The 23,636-nt window shown below is 43.5% G+C and overlaps 2 protein-coding genes across 5 annotated transcripts in view; both read right to left on the reverse strand.

The window, feature by feature from the left end:
- LOC109729229 (uncharacterized) overlaps positions 1 to 9,499 on the reverse strand; it is a 29,238-nt gene extending 19,739 nt beyond the window's left edge. The window contains exons 1-4 of one of the 3 annotated variants that reach the window (XM_075998301.1): positions 9,366 to 9,499; positions 4,302 to 4,428; positions 4,043 to 4,103; positions 1,298 to 3,807 (exon numbers count right to left, since the gene is read on the reverse strand). In XM_075998301.1, coding sequence (XP_075854416.1) covers positions 2,487 to 3,807; positions 4,043 to 4,103; positions 4,302 to 4,428; positions 9,366 to 9,368 — 1,512 coding nt within the window. In that variant the 5' untranslated portion in view covers positions 9,369 to 9,499 and the 3' untranslated portion in view covers positions 1,298 to 2,486. Of the gene's footprint in view, positions 1 to 1,297; positions 3,808 to 4,042; positions 4,104 to 4,301; positions 4,438 to 9,365 lie in introns of those variants that run through there. The other 2 variants (XM_075998302.1, XM_075998303.1) reach the window with 2 other exon arrangements.
- A 4,747-nt stretch (positions 9,500 to 14,246) lies between these two features.
- On the reverse strand, positions 14,247 to 23,430 carry LOC105885436 (uncharacterized). Of its 2 annotated transcripts, XM_075998263.1 has the most exons (5): positions 23,236 to 23,430; positions 21,704 to 21,859; positions 19,430 to 19,556; positions 18,735 to 18,795; positions 14,247 to 18,073 (listed from the first exon to the last, which is right to left on the reverse strand). In XM_075998263.1, the coding sequence occupies exons 2-5, from the start codon at positions 21,782 to 21,784 to the stop codon at positions 17,095 to 17,097; spliced, it is 1,248 nt and encodes a 415-aa protein (XP_075854378.1). In that variant the 5' UTR covers positions 21,785 to 21,859; positions 23,236 to 23,430; the 3' UTR covers positions 14,247 to 17,094. The 2 variants fall into 2 exon arrangements, with proteins under 2 accessions (XP_075854378.1, XP_075854379.1); XM_075998264.1 differs by lacking the exon at positions 21,704 to 21,859.
- Positions 23,431 to 23,636: the final 206 nt, after the last annotated feature.

Genomic DNA, 23,636 nt, shown 5'->3' on the forward strand with positions numbered 1-23,636 from the left:
CTGTCACCAGAGATGAGCCATGGGACAGAGATTTGTTGTGTAAATTGAGGACCTGCAGGTTGTCTTGCATACCCTGAGGCCTGTTAGTGGGTTACAAAGGATGTCTCCAAGAAGGGAGGGGGGCATGATGAGGCATGTTTGACCTCCCTCCTCTTGGCAGACAATTTAGTTTTAGCATATTCCTTTGGCCACAAGGGGTCCATTCAGCCAGCAGGTTGGGGGAGGTGAGCCATAAAATTTTATTTTAGTTCACAATTCCCCCCTTTTGGCCAAGATATGTCCGAGGTAGCATCTATGGCCAAATTTTTGTCCCATCGGTTCCCAAGGTGGTATGGCTGCCTGCCCTGGGTCTATCCAGTCCCTTGGTGGACCCTTATGATCAAGAGGACTGAAGAGCCAAAAGGAGGCTTACAGCCAATTAAGAATTTTAAGCTTACCAGGACTGGAGGTAAAGAGGCACTCATCAACACTTCAAAACCTTCTTGGTGAGACATAAGAGTAAAATCCAAAATGTCAAAGGCAAAGCTACAGAACTAATTTATCTAAAAGTATTGAGCCACTATATTCGTGGGTTTAGTGGTACACTTGTAGCAAATAGAAGCATCAGTAACATTTAAGCTAAGGGAATTTTAGATTTTTATTGTTTCACATTTTAGTCTCCTTAGCAATTTATACTAAGATGATTGATAAATTACTCATTATTTCTTTTTGTATAAAACCATAACTGATAAAAATTATACTCACTAAGTTCTGAGTCTATAGAAAGCAGGAAAAAAAAAAAACTTTTATGATTGGGATGGATATCTGCAGCATGTGGCCTGAAAACACAAAGTATTTCAGCTAGTATTCCTTTAGCTTCCATGTGCTCCTCCTTGATCTGGAGGGTCTAAACTAATTCCATCCCTCAGAATTGCCTCTTACCATCTGACACGCCCCCTCTTCCAAGATACTCCCTGAGCCTAGAGGGAGGATTTTGTTTTTCTTTTTTCTTTTTGTTTAGGGAGGATATTTGAACAGGGTTTTGGCAGATTCCATGGTTCTAAGGTCCCAGAGATCAGGTAAACTTGTTAAAAACTTGTCAAGACTCTGGAAAACAAAAGAATCACTACTATTTTAAATAAAGAGTCATTTTGTGAAAATTTAGTTCAGTCTCATGAGGTCTCAAGTTTCACATAGGTTTTATAATCACAGATATCAGTTATCCGTCACCAGGGGTAACAGATTTACATTATAACAGGTAGTTTGGTTGCCAGGAATAACAGATTTACATAACACATATGTCAGCCTCCAGGAGTAACAGATTTACATAACATGTATTTGGGTTCCAGGAGTAACAGATTTACATAATAACAGGTAGTTGGGTTTGAATTAAAATTTTTTTCAGAGGGCTTCTAAAAATTCCTATTCTATCTATGTGAACAAATGGTTACAAAATCTTTCAAGGACTACCTTCTAAGTTCTAAGAGACAGCTATCGTTTAACAGAAGGGTAACCAAGAGATACAGTGGCTCCATATTTCTTTTATCTAGTTACTGTGGATTGAGACAATCAGGAGCAAGAAAGAAGCTCAGCTCTTTCTGGTAATTTGCTCTTAGCCACAGGAGTTTGTCTCTGGGCTGGGCGCTCATTGTTCAGGCTCCCATCCCATGTCACCATGTATATACTTGCCTTGTCTTTTTCAAAGACAGGGAGGCATCACAGGTTTGAGATATCAGAAGCCTCTTGGAACACATGGCTACTGGAGCTCTGATGGTTCTCCAAAAGCAAAGCCAACCTGATATGCAAACTAACCAGTTCACACATTCCTTCAAGCTAAAGTCCTCCAAAACTCCTGAAATCAATTGTCTTTATTTTTTATTTTGCTTATCTGAGAATGTCTTAATTTCTCCTTCATATACAAAACTTAGTTTTGCAGGGAATAAGATTCTAGGCTGGGCAATTCTGTCTTTAATTTAGCAATATTGGGCGATACAACACAATAATAATCTTATGAGCCACAACTCATTAATTTCTCAATCATCTTTCCTCAGCACTCCAATAAACAGATTATAATGCCAAAAGAAAAATCAAACTTTGCAGAGACCTTTAGTGTGGACCATCTGGGGATATCTTTCTTCGGAAACTTCAACCTCTGCCAAAATGAAAGTCAAATAATTTTGAGCACACTCTTAATTGGCAACCCAAGGAATCAGGAAAATAGGCTGGAAGCAGGGGTCAGCGCAGCTTGTACAATCTCTCTGTCCCCCTGTATGGTGCCTCCAAAACATGACTAATGGCTTCTTCATTTCTCTTTGAAATTTCATGTCAGATACACTTCCTGGTAATTGTATCACGGAATTATTCAATTGTTTGATTTCATTGTCCTACATCAGTTCTCTCTGTCCAACTCAAAAGTCAGCCATCTCATATAGTGTTTCTCCACTCAATTTTTCTATGTTTGAAAGGAACTGGGATAACTGCTTTCCTAATTTCTTATACCATTTCTCTCATGTATTAATATTATGAGTTCTTTCATGCTTTCGACAGTAAGCAGAACAAATGAAAGCTTTCCCACATTCCCTACATGCATAAGGTTTCTCTCCAGTGTGAATTCTTTCATGTATTCGAGTGTACATGGAACAAGGGAAGGTTTTAGCACAATGCTTACATTGATAGGGTTTTTCTCCAGTATGAGTTCGTTCATGTCTACGAAAGGAACTGACACAACGAAAGGCTTTCCCACATTGTTTACATTCATAGGGCTTCTCTCCAGTGTGAATTCTTTCATGTATTCGAATGTACCTGGCAGACCTGAAGGTTTTCCCACATTGTTTACATTCATAGGGCTTCTCTCCAGTGTGAGTCCTTTTATGATACTGCAAGGAAGTGGAACAACTGAATGCTTTTTCACATTGCTTACATTCATAGGGTTTCTTTCCAGTGTGAGTTCTTTCATGTCTTTGAAATAAACTGGGAGAATAAAAGGCTCTCCGACATATCTTACATTTATGAGGTCTATCTCCAGTGTGCATACTCATGTGTCTTTGAAAGCTTATAAGACAAGATAATGCTTTCCCACATTGCTTACATTCATAGGGTTTCTCTCCAATGTGGGTCCTTTGATGTCTCCGAAAGGAACTAGGACGATTGAATGCTCTCCCACATTCTTTGCATTCATAAGGCTTCTCTCCCGTGTGAGTCCTTTCATGTCTCCGAAAGGAACTTGAAAACTTGAATGCTCTCCCACATTCTTTACATTCATAAGGCTTTTCTCCAGTGTGAGTTCTTTCATGTATTCGAACTGAACTGGACAAACTAAAGGCTTTACCACATTGTTTACATTCATACGGTTTCTCTCCAGTGTGAGTTCTTTCATGTATAATACATACACTCAGACAGTCCAAGGCTTTCCCACAAAACTTACATTTATAGCGGCCATCTCCACTGTGCATTACCATGTGTTTTCGAATGCTTGTGAGAGCAACGAAGGTTTTCCCACATTCTTTACATTCATAGGGTTTCTTTTCTGTAGGAGGCCTTTCATGTGTTTGAAAGGGGTGGTGTGAACTGAAGGCTTTCCCACGTTGCTTGTGTTTATATAGCATCTCACCATGTTCCTGATACTTATGTGGTTTGGGTCCATTATTAGCTTTGACGTGCCTATTACGCAATGAATGACCAATGGATATGTCTGCACGCACACTGCTTCCACATGGTTTTATGCTATGAGGAGTTTTCTTGTTCACCATATGATCTGGAACCAGGCTGAAGGTTTCTCCAAACCGATTACCTTCTTTACTTTCAAAGAGTCTCTCTCCAAGAAAACTTCTGTAGAAAATGAAAAGCACATTATTAAGGATTTGTGTGTGGTTTTTTATTTACTAATAAGTATAATACTTGTATTTTTAACATTATCAAGGAAAGTGAAGGTTTTAGAGAAAATTTTTCAGGTATAAATAAATTTGACACTGCACTTATTTGTTTTGTTTGCACGTTTTTAACATTTTCTGACATTCTAAAATTCTCTTGAGATATGTGGCTTTGACTTATGAGCACTTACTACCTTAGATTTCTCCTGGGGTTTTTGTACTGATCTTCAATGTTCTGGTCTTTCCATTGTTTTCCTAAAATACATAGCCAGAAAAATAATTATTACAAAATGATGAAAAAATTATTACCTTCCACATCCACAGTACACTGCAGCCATGCCTGATTTATTCACCAAAGTATTCTTTCCCCATATTCAATGTCATTAGATAGTGCTGATGAGCTAAAACACTGGCTCTCTAACTCACCGTGTGAAGGTATACTGTCATCCTTACCTATAGAGGCCAGGTTCCTCAAGGTTTCCCACATCACATCTCTATAGAGATTCTTCTGAGAAGGATCCAGCAAAGCCCACTCCTCCAGGGTAAAGTTCACAGCCACATCCTCAAAGGCCACTGAGTCCTGAAACATCCCACATGTGTAGAGGAGGATGGGTCAGACCAACAGAATTGGGGACCTATACTGTATTCCTAAGAAGGTCACATGATGCTGCAGACTCCAAACACTTCTTTTATGACATGGTCACCGGAGTTTTACTTTCCATCCACACTCATTTCTACCCACATATCAATTCTGATGCTAGACTTGAACTACTAGATAAACAAAAGTACAATAAGAAAACATGATTTTTTTTTTTGCATGAGTAAGAAAGATGTGTTGCCTGTGTCACCCCCAATTTCTCTTTGTACAGTGGATCTGTAACACCTGGCTGGACACATTCAGGGTGGCATGACCATATATTCTTTAATTTACTCACGGTGTCCTGTGAAGCACAAAAGCTTTAATGCTAATGTAGTCTAAACTATATACTTTTCCTTTGTTCCTAGCTCTTCTGTTGTCGTATCATGGAATCTTTTTCATAAATACAAGATAATGAAAATTTTGGGGTGGCACGCTATGTAACATCAATACAGTGATGTTTTGCTTTGTTCCCATGAGAAGATGAGCTAGTGTATTTAATTCTGCAGGTTGACATGGAACTGAAAGCTACTATACTATGGAGGATAAAACTATTTAAATTTGTACTATAACAGCATAATACTTCATTATGCTATATACTATAATACACTTCATGTATGATAGCTATGTATCATATATAAGTTATATATATCAATTACCTATAAAAGCTATTCCTATAGTAATCCTAGCACTCTGGGAGTCAGAGGCAGGCGGATTGCTCAAGGTCAGGAGTTTGAAACCAGCCTGAGCAAGAGCGAGACCCCGTCTCTACTATAAATACAAAGAAATTGATTGGCCAACTAATATATATAGAAAAAATTAGCAGGGCATGGTGGTGCATGCCTGTAGTCCCAGCTACTTGGGAATCTGAGGCAGCAGGATTTCTTGAGCCCAGGAGTTTGAGGTTGCTGTGTGCTAAGCTGACTCCACGGCACTCACTCTAGCCTGGGGCAACAAAGCGAAACTCTGTCTCAAAAAAAAAAAAAAAAAAACACTATACCTATGTTGGGGGCTGATTCTGGTGTTATGCCTTACACTAATCATTCACTACAGCCTGTAATGTACATGTGCTGCCTGATGCAGCAGTAGTCAGCATTTTCTTCAGACACGGTTACTGCCCAGCCTCTTCATAAGAGGCCCGAGTTGTTGCACATAAACAAATGCTCCTAACTCGCACACTGAGGGCCACCGTGGTGTGAGTCTGGAGGCCATGAGAACAAGAACAAGCAGAACTCTCCCAAGAACTGGCCCCCGATTGATGGTTGGTAGTCAATGATGGGTAAGACTCCTCATGGGGCGGCGACCTAAAACAGGCACAACCATGGGGGCCAGGGAGGAGCCACCGCCTGGGATTGAGACTAAGAAGCACTTCAAATGGCTGCATTGTTTTATGTTGCCTATCTCGGCCTTGGCTTTTGAGCTCTGTCCAGCACCTTAACTTTAGTCAAGGTTTTGAGGTCTGAGACCATGGGAAATTGTTCCCTTTTAAAACAACTCCAGAATTGACTGATATCACTGCTATGCTCAGATGCTCATGTACAAGGAACTAACCTTGGGTCTGGGGGGTATAAAAATAAATTGACCGGTGCATTGGTCACCCGAGTCATTGTCATGTCCATGTGTGTCTGTGTCGTTATTTTATGTTCTGTGTCATCTCCCATCCTGTAATTGGGCCACATCATACCTATAAAAACTCTGTGCAGACATATATATGTGTATGTGTATATATAAACACTAGATACTACACTAGATAATACTAGGCTACACTATAATACTTTACAGAAATATCTCCTTTAAGGAGAAGGAAAGGCCTCAGTCACATACTTGCAAAGAGAATCCAGGAATGTATCACAACATCTATACCCCATGATCATGTGGGATTTAATCCAGGAAAGCAACATTGCTTTCACCTGTGAAAATCAATTCATTCAATTTATCATATTGACAGAATTAAAATCAAAAACCCCAAGGACATTGTACTACATGCAGTAAAAGTATGTGACAAACTTAAACATCCCTTCATGATAAAAATACTGAATAAACTAGAAATAGATGAAAAGTCGCTCAATTTATTATAAGGCATGTATAAAAAATGCACGGCTACTACCACACTTGCTGATGAATATTAAATGCTTTATCCCAAAGATGAGAAACAGACAAGCATATCTGCTTTCAATAATCCTATTCAACTTGGGAAGGGAGGTGAGACTAGGCTGACCATGTCAGAAAATAAAAGCCAGATTTATAAGGCATACACATGTAGTCCTCTGACAAAGGCTTTGTCACTGAGTATACACATGTACAAATAGACACAGAAATACAGAAGATCCAAAATGGTCAGTATGATACCTAATTAAAAAGCTGACTACTGCCGGGTGTGGTGGCTCACACCTGTAATCCTAGCATTCTGGGAGGCCAAAGTAGGTGGATTGTTTGAGCTCAGGAGTTCGAGACCAGTCTGAGCAAGAGGGAGACCCTGTCTCTACTAAAAATAGAAAGAAATTAACTGGCCAACTAAAAATATATAGAAAAACTAGCCAGGCATGGTGACACATGCCTGTAATCCCAGCTACTCGGAAGACTGAAGCAGGAGGATCGCTTGAGCCCAGGAGTTGGAGGTTGCTGTGAGCTAGGCTGATGCCACAGCACTCTGGCCAGGACAACCAGAGTGAGACTCTGTTTGCAAAAAAAAACACAAAAAAACACTGACTACAAGATTTCCTATAAAGCCAAAGCAATCAAGACAGTGTGCAGTTTTGAAAGGAGTACAAAAATGCATCAATAGAACATAATAGAGAACCTGGTAATAAACCCACACTGATACAGAACATAATCTTTCATAAAAAAAAGCCACAGGCAGTTCAAAGGAAATACTATATATATAATCTTTTGAACATATGATAAAGGAATACGTGTATTACAATATGCAAGGAAATAAATTCGACACAGAATTTATAAGTGTCACAAACTTAACTCAAAAAGTGTCATTAACCTATATGGAAAATGCAAAGTTCAGAACTTCTAGAAGATAACAGTTGAAAATCAAGACCACCTTGAATGTGGCAAGAAGGTTTCACATACAAAACCAAAGGCAAGATCTGTGAATGAGAAAATTGATAAATTGATTTTATTCAAATTAAAACTTTGTTTTGCAAAAGACATGGTTAATAGCATGAAAGTCTGCTGACTGGGTCAAATTATTTCCAAAACACCTATCTTATAAAGGACTGCTATGCAAAATATACAAAGAATGCCTAAAACTCAAGAAGAAAACAGCCAACCTAATTAAAAAACTAGGAAAATGGCTGGGAGTGGTGGCTCATGCCTGTAATCCTAGGACTCTGAGAGGCCGGTGAATCACTCAAGATCAGGAGTTTGAAACCAGCCTGAGCAAGAGCAAGACCCAGTCTCTACTAAAAATAGAAAGAAAATTAATTGGCCAACTAAAATATATAGAAAAATATTAGCCGGGCATGGTGACACATGCTTGTAGTCCCAACTACTCAGAGACGGAGGCAGAAGGATTGCCTGAGCCCAGGAGTTTGAGGTTGCTGTGACCTAGGCTGATGCCACAGCGCTCTACCAAGGGCAACAGTGTTAGACTCTGTCTCAAAAAACAAAACAAAACAAAACAAACAAAAAAACCCTACCGGAATCTGATCCTTTTGATTATTTCAGATTGACAAGTCCAAAGAAGGCAACTATGTAACTGTCACCAACTAAGCATTTAATCTAGGTAGGTCCCTCTGGAACTTATAAAAGCCTTTCCTTCAACCACAAACCATAAACCATGACTGGGTGTTTCTCATTCATGAAACCCATTAATTTTTTTGTTGTTTTTGAGACGGAGTCTCACTCTGTAGCCCCGGCTTGAGTGTCATGCCGTCAGCCTAGCTCACAGCAACCTCAGACTCCTGGGCTCAAGCGATCCTCCTGCCTCAGCCTCCCGAGTGGCTGGGACTACAGGCTGGCGCCACCATGCCCGGCTATTTTTTTCTATATATTTTTAGTTGGCCAATTAATTTCTTTCTATTTTTTTTTTTTTTTTTTTTGAGACAGAGTCTCACTTTGTTGCCCAGGCTAGAGTGAGTGCCGTGGCGTCAGCCTGGCTCACAGCAACCTCAATCTCCGGGGCTCAGCGATCCTCCTGCCTCAGCCTCCCGAGTAGCTGGGACTACAGGCATGCGCCACCATGCCCGGCTAATTTTTTGTATATATATTTTTAGTTGGTCAATTAATTTATTTCTATTTTTGGTAGAGACAGGGTCTGTTCAGGCTGGTTTCGAACTCCTGACCTTGAGCAATCCGCCCGCCTCGGCCTCCCAAAGTGCTAGGATTACAGGCGTGAGCCACCGAGCCCGGCCTAATTTCTTTCTATATTTAGTAGAAATGGGGTCTCGCACTTGCTCAGGCTGGTTTCGAACTCCTGAGCTCGAGCAATCCTCCCGCCTCGGCCTCCCGGAGTGCTGGGATTGCAGGGTTGAGCCACCGCTCCTGGCCTTAAATCCATCAATTTTTAACAGTGCTTCAGTTTAATTTTTAACAGGAGAAAGAAGGGACAGGGGACCCCACAGACCGAGCGCCGCCCACGCACGACCCCACACGCCAAGTCCCGACCCTCCGCCACGACCCTCCCGCCGTCACCGCACTCTGGGGACGCGGGGACGCCCAGAGAGGGCGCCGGGCCCAGGGCGCCCCGAGGGGACCGGACAGGACGCCCAGGCCCGGCTGCCGGCCCAGCCCCACCCCGCGGGCCGCAGGGACCGAGCTGCGCTGGCGGTGACTGTGGCCCCCAGACTCCGGGGCGGACCGCGGGGAAGCCCGGTCCCGCCACAGCCGGTTCCGGCCGGTTCCAACCGGCCCCGGCCCCGCACACTCACCATTTCCGTGCTTCTGGGGTGACCTGGCGGCTTCCCTACGGCTCGCGCGACCAGTGCAGGTCACAGCGCAGGTGACCACGCCACACAAGCCGCGGCGGAGGCACCCGGGGCCCCTCTGAGCAGCGCGGCCCGAACCCGGGGCGCGACCCGCGCGAACAGCGAGCGGAGGGAGCCGAGACTGGAGACGCCTCCTTCCTTCCCGCCACGCACAGCGCGCAGGCCCCGCCCCGGCGCCCCTCATTGGATGTGGCTCCAGGCCCCGCCCCTGCAGCCTGAGTGACAGGGGAAGCCATGGGAACCGGGACCTGCGGATTCTGACCGGCAGGTTCCCCCCCGCCCCAGCCTCTCCCATCCCCCTCCCCCCCTGCGCCTGCTCACAGGCCGTTTCCATTTCAGCCCAGCTCGCGCCACGTTGCCAGAAGGGCCCCTGTGGTCCTCCTCACTCAGTGGGCTGTCCCTGTTCTTCCTCCTGGTCCGGGTCACAAGTGTGTGCTGGGAATTCCAGACTCGGTGTCCGGGGGAGGGATCTGGTCACCTAGACCCGGCCAGGCCACACTGCAACAGGACAGAGGGCCCCATGTCCTCCAGGCCTCGGGAATTTAGGATGACACATGCCAGGGCTTCCTCACATACTCTGAGATCCCCTCGCTGCGTGGAATCCCTCCCTCCTAAAGGCGGGCCCTTCATTTTCAGAAGCAGGAAACACTCGCCTGCAGTCAGTTTAGCCTTCTGACCTAAATACTGTTCAATTTGTGAACTAAAATAGAATTTTAAGACTCACCGCACCCCCACGGGCTGGCTAAATGGACCCCCTTGTGACCAAAGGAATATCCTAAAACTAAATTGTCTGGCAGGAGGAGGGAGGTCAGACATGCCTCATCATGCCCCCTCCCTTCTTGGAGACATTTTGTAACCCACTGACAGGCCTAAGGGTATGCAAGACAACCTCCAGGTCCTCAATTTACTCAACAAATGTCAGGACAGACACAGCAGGAGTGTGCCTCTGAGAAGCCCCAGAGCACTGGACAGCCTGTAAGCTCGAGTCTGGAGTCAAACCCAGAGCAGCTGCAGACCATGAAGCACATTGTTATGGGGACCACTCGTCCAGAACCCTACATCAGCTTTGGGCCTCCAGGCACCGGGAAGACTGTCACAGTAGTGGAGACCGTTAAGCAGGTGGGGCTTGAGTGTAGACCTGGGGCCCTGCATGCTGACTCCCCAGCACCAAGTGTTGTTCCCAGGCTCTAGCTCCCTCCAGCTGCCTGAATGCTGCTTCTGAGCAGCCACCAAAAAGGAGGTGAGGGTTAGGGTCAGTGTGGCTATTGAGTACTGTTGTGTGAGTTGGGCACTGCACAATTCTATGTCCCATGGCTTACCTCTGATAACAGCTCCTTTTGTTGAAACATTTCAAGCCTTTAGACAAAGCTTCATGTCTTTAGCCAATTATAAGCCAAAGAATCTTTAAAGCTACCTGTAACTTGCAAGCTCCCCCCCTCGAGCTTCGAGATGGCCCACCTAACCAATGTATGCCTCCCACGTATTGATTCATGACTTTACCTGTAACCCGTCTCCCTGAAATGTATAAAACCAAACTATAACCTAACCATAGTAAGTCTACTTGCTCAAGGCTTCTTGGAAGTGGCTCCTGGTCATGGTCCTCAAATTTGGCTCAAAGTAAATACCTTAAAATTATTTTACACAATCTGGCTTTTTTCCCCATAGATAAATTCATAAACCCTTTCTCCAGGAGACAATCCAAATTATTTTTTCTCTGAGACTGGCTGTTAAAGATTTTCTTCATACATGGAAATTACAGCCTGACTGCAGTGACCCTATGCATGTCACAACAGAAATACTTTCCAGAAAATGGCCCCACACTCCTGATGTCCAACCTCAGAAACAATGAACCCCCCAACCACACCTGTTCGTGGGTCCCCTACTGTCCAGTGCCCTGGGACTTCTCAGAGTCACACTCTGCTGTGTCTGTCCTGGGCAGCTGGAGGCCCTGGCAGGGAGGCCAGGCTGCCTGGGGAGCCCAAGGGGAGCCCCGTGTCCCTCCCTTTGCAGCCTCCAGACTGGCCTCAGCTTGGAGCCCCTGGCCTCAGGCTCTGCTGCCCACTGCAGGGTGTTCACCTGCTTCCTAAGAGGATAATGGTGTTTTAGTCTTTTCTCGTCGTTAATATAGCACATGCGCATGTTTTCTCTCCCTGAACACTGGAATAGCACTCATTGTTTTTCAATTTGTACTTACAACATCCATTGCTCTAGCATAGAAAAATCTGGTGGGCAGAACTACTGTTTGTTTTCACTCAAAACGTCCTGGGATTATTTTGTTTGTTTCCCATCCAATTGCAGCACATGACTAAATTTTCAGATAACTAAAAGTAATTTTGGAAAGTGTCCCACTTGAATGTGAGATTTTAGGAGGATTCCTATTACAAGTATAAATAGTTTTTGGAGATAATGTCAAGCAGAATATAGGAAACTGGATTGGAAAGTGGCCAGAGTGGATGTCACGAAGCCTTTGGAAATCAGCCCATAGCATGAAATCCAGAACCTGCCAGCTGGGCCCCATGGGGTGCTGGTAGCACACTGCATGCTGGTACCAGTAGTTTCTTAGAGTGCAGCTCAGTATTTGTACAGGAAGACAGCAATGTCTGCTCAATCCTATGTATTATACAAATGTGCACAGTGGCTTTTGGAATGTTGCCATCAAGGTCCCCAGCAACATTCCTAAGTGGGGCCCTTTGAGTCTGGTGGGGAGGAAGCTTCATTCCTATAAGCAGAAGTGGGTATGCAACAATATGTCTTGTAAACTTCAGTTACAAAGTCTGAAGTTTGGAGTGAAACACCATTTACCTTTGGTCTGGAACTGATACTTCTAGAGCAGAGTCCTAAAGAATGGCATCAGAAATGGAGCTATAAGAGGAGGAATGGGATTGTGATGATTTTCGGGTGAAAGGTGTATAGGGAAGGGGAACATTTTTTTCTATTTGGCACCTGCTTTCAAATGTATTTCCAGTCAATCATTTCCAAAACCTGCCCACCCTTTTTCCCCCTAGTGGCTGTGGCTCAAAACTTTCTGGTTCTTTTTTCTTCCTCATCACTTCACCTAATCATCTCTAAATTGGTTATCTTGCCATTTATAGCCTCATTTTTTTCAAGACATAGTTCAGGTCTTCATCTTCATCTTGCAGGTCTTCATCTTGCCATAGCAGCAACCTCGTGGTTAATGTCTTTTTCTGTATTCCATACTCCATACTGCTGCTATGTTATTATAATTGTTCTTTATTCATTTAGCTAATATTTGTGGTGCACTTACGTGCCAGGCTATTCATGTCAGAAAGATGACCAACTAATGAGTATATGATTATGAACTGAATGCTCTGAAAGAAAAGAATTCTAGAACTCTCTAGAACTCTCTAATTCTAGAAGAGGAGGTAGCAAAGAAAACCAAGACAGACAAACTTATGTATTTATTTTCATTCATTCATTCATTTATGAGTCAGGATCTTGCTCTTTCACCTAGGCAGGAGTGCAGTGGCACAATCATAGCTCACTGCCGTGTTGAACCCCTGGGCTCAAGCGATCCTCCTGCCTCAGCCTCCCCAGTTGCAAGGGACACAGTTGCACGCCAGTATACCCAGCTAATGTTTTAAAAAAATTTTGTAGAAATGGGGTCTTGCTTGTTCCCCAGGCTGGTCTTGAACTCCTAAGCTCCAGCAATTTTCCACTTCAGCCTCCCAAAGTGCTGGCATTACAGGCATGAGTCACCGTGTCTGCCCCAACAAAGACTTTTTTTGAGACAGTCTCACTCTGTTAGCCAGCTAGAGTGCAGTGGCATCATCATAGCTCACTGCAACCTCAAACTCCTAGGCTCAATCTTCCTGCCTCTACCTCCTGAGTAGCTGGGAGTACAGGCTCCCGCCCTGTTTATTTTTCTATTTTTAGTAGAGATGGGATCTTGCTCTTGCTCAGGCTGGTCTTGAACTCCTGAGCTCAAAGGATCCTCCTGCCTCAGCCTCCCAGAATAGTAGGCTTACAGGCGTGACCCACTGCCCCAGCCAAAGACTTTTAAAATTGCAATTCTGATCATTTTACTTCTTGTTGAAAAAGCTTTAATTCCTCCCATTGGCTCCATAGGCCAACATTCAAGATCCTGTGTGACTGATTAAACCTGACCTTCCTCAGCCTTATTTCTTATCTGTCCACATCTTTGTTTTACACCCATTCCTCCAACATGCCCTGAATTTTTCATTTTCTATGGTTTGATTTTTCACTGTTCTGTTTTGTTGGAATGCTCTTGTTTCCCTGGCATTCAGCTCCCAAATCTAGCTCTTCCTTTAAACTAGCAAAAAATTTCTTCATTTTTAATCAACTCAGATGCATGCTAAGAAAACTGTTCGTTTTAGGCAAGTATGGTTCTAATGTTGGGCTGATTTCATATTACATTTCTTTCTAAGAATTTACAGCATATCAAACTTGACATCATATATTCTCACTATATATTGCTAAAGTGGTAGATGATATTTTACAATATTGTGAACTTTAAAGCCAGCAGCTCTTAATTCAAGTGTATGTTGTTTTTTCATTAGTGGTTGAAAAGCTATCAGCTTAACTAAGCAAGGTGTATTGCTTTTATTAGTAGAAGAACTCTAACATAGCTTAGTTTGCTACTGCTGTCTTAGTAGTGATGTTTCTGTGGTTTGCACAAGTAGGCCCTTCCAATCCCAGCAGAGCTACAATTACAGGCAAATCTGTGGGAAGATCAGCTACTTCTCCCCGCAAGAAATCAGGTCCCTTAGGTAGGGGTCATCACAGAGGATAAGAAATTAATAGGAAATAGAATGGGGATAAAAGAATACACAGAGACAAAGGTATAGTTTTATAGATTTATATAAAGAAATTAGCGTAAAGCGAGGGTACTCAGGGGTCCCCATGACAACCAGGTCAGTTGTTGGGCCAGGAGCAAAGTTTCACAAAGGTTTTATAATCACAAATACCAGTTATCGGTTGTCAGGGGTAACAGATTTACATCATAACAGATGGTTCGGTTGCCAGGGGTAACAGATTTACATAACAGGTAGTTTGGGTTCCAGGAGTAACAGATCTACATAAACATAATAACAGGTAGTTGGGTTTGGATTAAAGGTTTTTACAAAGGGCTTCTAAAAATTCCTATTCTATCTATGTGAACAAATGGTTACAAAATCTTTCAAGGACTAACTTCTAAGTGATAACTATTATTTAACAGAAGAGTAATACAGACATATAGGGGCTCCATATTTCTTTTATCTAGTTATTGTGGATTGAGACAGACAGGCACAAGCAGGAAGCTCAGCTCTTTATGCTAATTTGCTCTTAGCCGCAGGGGTACGTCTCTGGGCTGGGCGCTCATTGTTCAGGATCCCATCCCAAGTCCCCAAGTATAAACCTGCCTTGTCTTTCAAGAACAGGGAGACGCCACAGGATAGAGATATCAGAAGCCTCCTAGAAGGCATAGCATTGATACCTGGAACTCTGATATTCCTCCCTAGGCGAGGCAGCTTTCATATGCAAACTAACCAGTTCATATATTTCTTCAGGGCAAAGCCCTACAAAACTCCTGAAATCAATTCTGTCTTCAATATAGCAATGTTGGGCGATACAATAATATAATAATCTTATGAGCCACCTCTCATTAATTTCTCAATCATCTTTCCTCAACAAGAAATCTAGGCAATGTGGCTTTCACATGAGTTTCATAACACTATCTGACAGAGTGGTAAGTGCAGGGCAGTGTCTGCCAATAATCTTTTCCTTATGGAGCCTTTGATAACAAATTCAGTTTTAACAAGGTCCTGTTGCGGTAAGTGACATAATGGTTAAGTGACATTTTCTTCCAAAAATAAATCTATATGTTATACTGAATTGTTTCATCTGAAATGCTAGATTTCAAAGTATTACTGACATAATTTTTTTTTTTTTTTTTTTGAGACAGAGTCTCACTTTGTTGCCCAGGCTAGAGTGAGTGCTATGGTGTCAGCCTAGCTCACAGCAACCTCAATCTCCTGGGCTCAAGTGATCCTTCTGCCTCAGCCTCCAGAGTAGCTGGGACTACAGGCATGCGCCACCATGTCCAGCTAATTTCTTTTGGTATACATATTTTCAGTTGGTCAATTAATTTCTATTTTTGGTAGAGACAGGGTCTCGTTCAGGCTGGTTTCCAACTCCTGACCTTGAGTGATCCACCAGCCTTGACCTCCCAGAGTGCTAGGATTATAGGTGTGAGCCACCACACCCAGTCTTCTTTTCTTGGCACATAATATTTTACATATTTATGGAGTACATGTGAGTATTGCACATGCACAAAATGTACAATGATCAAATCAGGGTATTTGGTGTACCAATCATCTCTGGGATCTATCATTTCTCTATACTGGTAACATTTCAAAGTCCTCTCTTCCAACTACTTTGAAATATAAAATATATTTTTCCTAATTATAGTCACCCTAGTCTAGGGCTTTCAAACATTAGAACTTATTCCTTCAATCTAAATAAGGAATAAATTTGTATATAGTCACCAATGTCTCTTCATTTCCCCCTTCCACTCTCACATTCTATTCTCTATATCGCGGGGATCAAGCTTTTTAGCTCCCACATGAGTGAGAACAGGCAGTATTTGTCTAGGCACACCTGGCATATTGCACTTAACATGATCACCTCCAGTTCCGCCCACATTGCTGGAAATGACGTGATTTCATTCTTTTTTTTTTAGGATCCAATAGTATTCCATTGTGTATATTCTACACATTCTTTATCCACTTGTCCACTGATGGACACTTAAGTTGACTACACACCTTTGCTATTGTGAATAGTGCTGAGATAAACATGCAAGTTCAAGTACCCCTTTTTTTCTTTTTTTTTTGAGACAGAGTCTTATTCTGTTGCCTAGGCTAGAATGCTGTGGCATCAGCCTAGCTCACAGCAACCTCAAACTCCTGGGCTCAAGCGATCCTCTTGCCTCAGCCTCCTGAGTAACTGGTACTACAGGCATGCGCCACCATGCCCAGCTAATTTTTTCTATATATATTTTTAGTTGGCCAATTAATTTCTATTTTTAGTAGAGACAGGGTCTCACTCTTGCTCAGGCTGATTTCGAACTCCTGACCTTGAGTAATCCTCCCGCCTCAGCCTCCCAGAGTGCTAGGATTACAGGAGTGAGCCACCATGTGCAACCTATTTTATTTTTTTAAGACAGACAATCCTTTCAGGTATTTATAAGTAAATGAAAATACTGAAGGACTTCCCACATATTCTATCGTCATAGACTTTTCTTCAAGTGAGTCCTTTCTTGTCTATGAAAGGAACTGAAATAACGGAATGCTTTCTCACACTCCATACATTCATAGGGTTTGCAACCCTTTAATATTTATGACAGGCACTGGAACAATTGAATAGTTTCCCATATTTCTTACATTCACGTGGTTTCTCTCCAGTATGAATTCTTTCATGTATTCTAAAGCAACTGGAATGACTGACGGCTTTGCCATATTGCTTACATTCATACGGTTTCTCTCCAGTGGGAGTGCTTTTATGTCTTTGAAATGAACTGGGAGATTCAAAGCTTTTCCCACATATCTTACATTTATGAGGTCAATCTGCAGTGTGTTATCATGTGTCTTTGAAAGCTTCTCAGATAAGAAAATGCTTTCCCACATTACCCACATTACTTACTATCATAGGGTTTTTACCCAGTGTGGGACTTTTCATGTTTATGAAGGGCACTGGAACAACTGAATGGTTTCCCACATTTCTTACATTCATATGGCTTCTCTCCAGTATGAATTCTTTCATGTACTGTAAAGTAACTGGAACGACTGAAGGCTTTGCCACACTGCTTACATTCATAGGGTTTCTCTCCAGTGTGAGCCCTTTCATGTCTTTGAAATGAACTGGGAGAATCAAAGGTTTTCCCACACACTTTACATTTAAGAGGTCCGTCTCCAGTATGTGTTATCATGTGCCTTCTAAAGCACGTGCGGAAAGAAAATGCTCTCCCACATTGCTTACATTTATAGGGTTTTTCTCCAGTGTGACTCCTTTCATGTTCTTGAACAAAAAAGGCACAACTAAAGGCTTTCCCACACTGTTTACATTTATAGGGTTTCTCTCCACTGTGAGCTCTTTCATGTTGTACGTAGGAATGGAAATTAGTGAAGGCTTTAGAACACTGTTCACACTCATATACTTTGTCTCCGGTATGAGATCTGTTATGTATACGAAATAAACAATACAAATTAAAGGTTTTCTCACACAACTTACATTTAAAAGGTCCATCTCTACTGGACCTTATCTTGTGTTTTTGAAGGTTTGCACGGACAGTGAAGGTTTTTCCACATTCCTTACAATCAAAGGATTTCTCTCCAGTGTGAGGCCTTTCATGTGTTTGAAAGGAGGGGCCGTAACTGAAGGGTTTCTCACATTGTTTACGTGTATCTGGCTTCTCTCCGTATTCCTGAAACTCATATGGTTTGTGTCTAGTGTCCGCTCTGATGCAGCGATTAACAGATGAATGACCATTGCTGCCTCCTCCACACACACGGCTTTCACCTGGTTTTACTCCAGAAACAGTTTTCTTGTTCACAATATCATCTGGAATCTGACTCAAGGTGTCTCCATCTTGACTTCCTTCTTTACTTTCAAAAAATCTCTCTACCATAAGACTTCTGTATAAAATGAGAAACACATTATTAAGGGTTTGTTTATAAATGATCTCATCTTTCTTAACAGATATTTACATTTTCAACATTATAGTGGAACATGTAGGCTCGACCCATTGTTTCAATTATTTAAACATGAATAAACTGAATACTGTGCAAGGTAAATGCAGCTCTTATCAAGATAATGATATTTATATGAGGTTTCTTTCTTTATTTTTTGAGACAGGGTCTCATTCTGTTGCCTAGGATAGAGAAGAGTACATTGGCATCATCACAGGTCACTGCAACCTCAAACTCCTGGACTCTAGCAACCTTCCAGCCTCAGTCTCCCAAGTAGCTAGGACTACAGGTGCCCACCACCACACCAGGCTCATTTTTTTACATTTTGTAGAGATAGGGTCTTGCTTTGTTGCTCAGCCTGATCTTGAATTCCCAGCCTCAAGCCATTCTCCCGCCTCAGGCTCCCAAAGTGCTAGGATTATAGTTTCCAAGGGAACTATATCGCAAACATTGGATATCTATGTCACATATAAGTTTGGGGAAAAATTTTCTAAAAACAAATAATGTTTAAGCAGGGCTTATTCTTCTTCTCTGCTTGTTTTTAAGATTTCTTGTCATTCTAGGATTCTCTCTAGGGACAAGGATTTCTTCTGTGAGTGCAAATTACCTTAGATTTCTCCTGGGATTTTTGTACTCATCTTCAATATTCTGGTCTTCCCATTTTATTCCTAAAATGTAGATCCATAAATAACATTACTACAAAATTATAAGAACTCTGTCAGATTTTTATTCATGGTACATTTCAGCCATGCATGACTTATCAACAAAGTACAGCTGACCCTTAAACAACAAGAGTGTGACCACACAGGTCCACCTATACTAGGATTTTTTTCAGCCTCTGCCATCCCTAAGACAGCAAGACCAACCTCTCCTTTTCTTCAGCTTACTCAAGGTGAAGAAAAATAAGAACGAAAACCTTAATGATGATCCACTTACACTTAAAGAATAGTAAATTTAGTTTCCCTTCCTAAAGATTTTCTTTTTAACATTTTCTTTTCTCCAGCTTCCTTTACTGTAAGAATACAGAATCAAATACATATAACATACAAAATATGTGTTAATCAATTGTTTATGTTATTGGTAAGGCTGCCTGTCAACAGAAGGCTTTAAGCAGTAAAGTTCTAGCGGCAGTCAAAAGGTATATGAGAATTACAACTGCTTAGGAATTCAGCACCCCAAACCCTTGAGTTGTTCAGGGGTCAACTGCTTTAATGTTCTATATTGCAAATCATTAAATAGCAATGATGACCAAGAAACACTTGTTTGCTAACTGACTAAATGAGAAAATGATGTCATCCTTACCTACATAGGCCAGGTTCCTGAAGGTTTCCTGCATCACATCTCTGTAAAGATTCTTCTGTGAAGAACCTAGCAAAGCCCACTCTTCCCAAGTGAAGGTCACAGCCACATCTTCAAAGGTCACTGAGTCCTAAACACCCCATGTGTGTAGAGGAAGAAGGTTAAAACTCAGCACTGGGGATCTATACTCACTTCAGAAGAACTTCACATAATACTGTAGTTTCCCAACATTTATTCTATGACTTGGGAATCCGACCACTACTCTCTGTAAATACTCATTTGCTACCACACCACAATTTTGATGCTGGAATTGAACATGTTCAGTAAAGTCACAGCTGAATAGGAGCATGCCTCTTGTTGAGTTATGGGAGTGAGATGATCTGCCTGGATCACCCTTAATATCTATTTGTACAATGGGTCTGTAGTTCCTGTCTTGAAAAAGTCCAACTGCCTGTTATACAGAAGAGAGTTAACATTAGCAGTCCTGAGACTGCACATCCTTACAAATGCTTGTTCACAGAGTTCAGGCATTGATGTTATCTAGGCATGGGATTTAGGGATGGGCCCTACCAATGTAACTAAAAACAGGAGCTGACAGTGGTTAGACTGTTTACATAAACAACATGGTATTTGCTAAGCTCCGGTCTTCCCTAAGAGGTTGGAATTTTAAAAGCTTGGCAGAAGGACCCTACCTGAAATTGAATCAACAACTCATAAATGTCCCAAGAAAAAGCAACAGGCCCAGATGGTTTCACTGGTGAATTCTGCCAAACATTGAACAAATGAAACCAATTCTATACAATATCCTCCAGGAAACAGAAGCTGAGGTAACACTTCCTACTTCATATCATAAGGCCAACATTGCTCTAATACCAAAACTAGACAGACGTTACAGACATTTTCTCTCCCATGTGAAGATATAACGGGAAGACTGCCATCTGCAAACCAGGAAGCAGGTCCTTAGAAGAGATCTGGCCTGCTTGAACTTGGATTCGCACCCTCTACACGTTTGAGAAATGTTTCTTTCTTGCTTAAGGCATGCAGTATATGGCAATCTGTTAGAGCAGTTGTAACTTGACTAAGATAGAGAAGCTCTTTCTCAAACACACATCAAGGTTTTGAAGTCTACAGTAATCAGGAGAACATGGAATTAGCAGAGTGATGGATACATAAACCAATGGAAAATGGCCAATCTGAAATAAGAGCATCTACTTAAGGGACAAGAACCTATGGTGGAGCAGGTATTGCCAGGCAGTGACAGAAATGAGAGACAGTTCAACACAAGGGACAGGAATAAATGATTACCTACAGAATAATGAATCGTGTACTCATCATCTCCAAATATGATAATCAATTAATTATAGGTTTGACTGTTGTAGAGAATTCTTATAGTTTTATGTTATCTTGGCATCCATTTTATTTATTATTTTTCACCCAGGCTGGAGTGCAGTAGTGTGATCATAGCTCATAGCAGCCTCAAACTCCTGCCTCAGCCTCCAGAGTAGATAGAACTACAGGCATGAGCCACCACACCCAGCTAACTTTTTCTATTCTTAGTAGAGACAGGGTCTGGGGCTTGCTCAGGGTGGTCTTGAACTCCTGACCTCAAGCGATCCTCCCACCTCAGTCTCCCAGAGTGCTAGGATTACAGGTGTGAGCCACCTTGCCTGGCCTCATTTATATATATATATATGTGTGTGTGTGTGTGTATATACATATATTTATTTATTAGCATCAGAGGTACCACACTGAAACATCCATTTTAAAGATGGGTTTAATTTTCTCATACCAGGTAAAGAGTTTTTATCACCTTTGACAGTTTCCAGTTCACTACCTCCTCCTACTTCCTCAATGTGGCTGATCCAGACATCTGCCTTATACAACCATGTCCTTGTCACCACCTCCTTGTGGGACAACTTGATACAAACATACTTGACTTACCCCACTGTCCCCCACAACCCACAGGTACTGCAGCTATGCAGCAGTGACCACCTGTGAGTCACAGTGTGACGCCAGAGAACTCATGCCTGCTTCTTCTATTCCAATTATTAATAGAACTCACCAGGGAAAATCTTCTTGGGCAATATCCTGGAGCCCAATAAAGGCCAAGGCCCAAGGGCTCCCCTTCCACTCTTGCCCCTCTTCCATCAGTTGTTTGTGCAGGTCCCAGATAGCTCCTCAATACCTCCTGGCTTACAACACACGCTACCCTCCCTTCTCTCTGGAATCTCTAATTAACACACAGTTTCTGTTACTTCCTGTGTTTTCTTGACTTACCTCCTGTGTCTCACCTGACCCACACACCTGAACTGAATTTCTATCCAGCTCAGGGCTCTCTCGGTAGGATTGTCTTGGCATTCACCATTTTGGTAGGAATAAATGGAAACTGGTCAGACAAGAGCCACAAGGAATTTTCCAGCGTGAACAAGTTTCCTGTGAGAGGGAAACTTGGTCATCAGTCTGATACTTAGGTATTAGGTCCTCTGCCAGGATTTAAAAAAAAATCCTGGGAAAGGTACAATGTAAACATCCACAACCAACTCCTGCTGGAGCCCCAGCACAGCAGGGCTAGTGTTCACAGTTAATTCCAGAGAGAGGGAGACACCTCAAGTTCAAATTAGAAAAACATACACCACCTGTGAAAAAGAAATAGAAAACTGGCCAGTTGTGGTGGCTCATGCCTGTAGTCCTAGCTCTCTGGGAAGGTGAGGCAGGAGGATCACTGGAGCTCAAGTGTTCGAGACGACTCTGGGCTACACCACCCTGACTCTACCAAAAACAAAAAGAACTAGTCGGGCGTGGTGGCACGAGCCCACCTACTTGTGAGGCTGAAGCAGGAGGATCGCTATGAGCTATGAAAAAGTAGAGAAGAAAGAGAAGGAAGAGGCTGGGCACGGTGGCTCATGCCTGTAATCAATCCTAGCACTCTGAGAGGCCGAGGCGTCCGGATTGCTCGAGGTCAGGAGTTCGAAACCAGCCTGAGCAAGAGCGAGACCCGTCTCTACTATAAATAGAAAGAAATTAATTGGCCAACTAATATACATAGAAAAAATTAGCCGGGCATGGTGACACATGCCTGTAGTCCCAGCTGCTTAGGAGGCTGGGGCATAAGGATTGCTTGAGCCCAGGAGTCTGAGGTTGCTGTGAGCTAGGCTGACGCCACAGCACTCACTCTAGCCTGGGCAACAAAGCCAGACTCTGTCTCAAAAAAAAAAAAAAAGAGAGAGAGAGAAGGAAGACAAGAGAAAGAAAAAGAAACGAAACAAAAGAAAGCCTAGGGACAGAGATACTGTTGCCCTGAATTGAGCAGTGGAAGTTAGCATTACGAAACGCTGGGAAGGAGCTGGAACCAGCCCTAGGAGGCGTTGGCTTGGGTGGACAGGGCGGTGGATTTGAGAGCCTGCCTTCCGCACTTTTGGAAGACTGAGGGGAAACGTTCGCCATTTGGAACAAAAAAGAGACGGAGGGCTCCGCAGGCCGCAGCGCCGCCCACGCACGACCCCCACACTCCGACTCGGCCCCTCCCCCAGGACCCTCCCGCTGCCACATCACAGCCTGGGGACGCGCGGGGCTGCGGGCGCGGGGCCGCCCCGAGAGGGCGCCGGGGCCGGGGTCGCCGCGCAGGGACCGGACGGGACGCCCGGGGGCCCGGCTGCCGGCCCGGCCCCACCCCGCCGGCCGGAGGGCCCGAGGGCCGAGCAGCGCCCGCGGCGACTCCAGTCCACAGACGCCAGAGCGGACCGCAGAGAGGCCCTGGTCCACTACAGCCCCGCCTCCCAGTCTGGGGACGCCCAGCCACGCACACTCACCATTTCCCAGCTTCCAGGTGCTTCAGGGGCTCCTCTGGCTCCCGCTGCCAGTTCAGGTCACAGTGCGACAAGCGCTGCCACAGACCCACCCGGAGCGCCTCAGAGTGCAGAGCCGGAACCCAAGCGCCGGGCTGGGGAAGGGGAATCCGGGGCCTTTTGAACCTCGCCGCGCCCTCCCGGCGTCCTCCGGGCGAGGCGTCTGATTGACAGATCTCACGACCCCGCCCTGCTGTCCCTGATTGGACAGTCCTCCAGGTCCCGCCCCCTGGGGAACTGAGTGACAGAAGAAACGTTCCTACACTAAGTGGAGCCAGATGACCGGTTCCAGACACAGCCCGTTGGCCGGGCGGGCTTCCTCCCTTCCCTGTGACCTCACCCCCTCCCAGGGGACATTTGTATTT

Source organism: Microcebus murinus, chromosome 27 (genome assembly GCF_040939455.1).
Source record: "Microcebus murinus isolate Inina chromosome 27, M.murinus_Inina_mat1.0, whole genome shotgun sequence".
NCBI classification, from domain to species: domain Eukaryota; kingdom Metazoa; phylum Chordata; class Mammalia; order Primates; family Cheirogaleidae; genus Microcebus; species Microcebus murinus.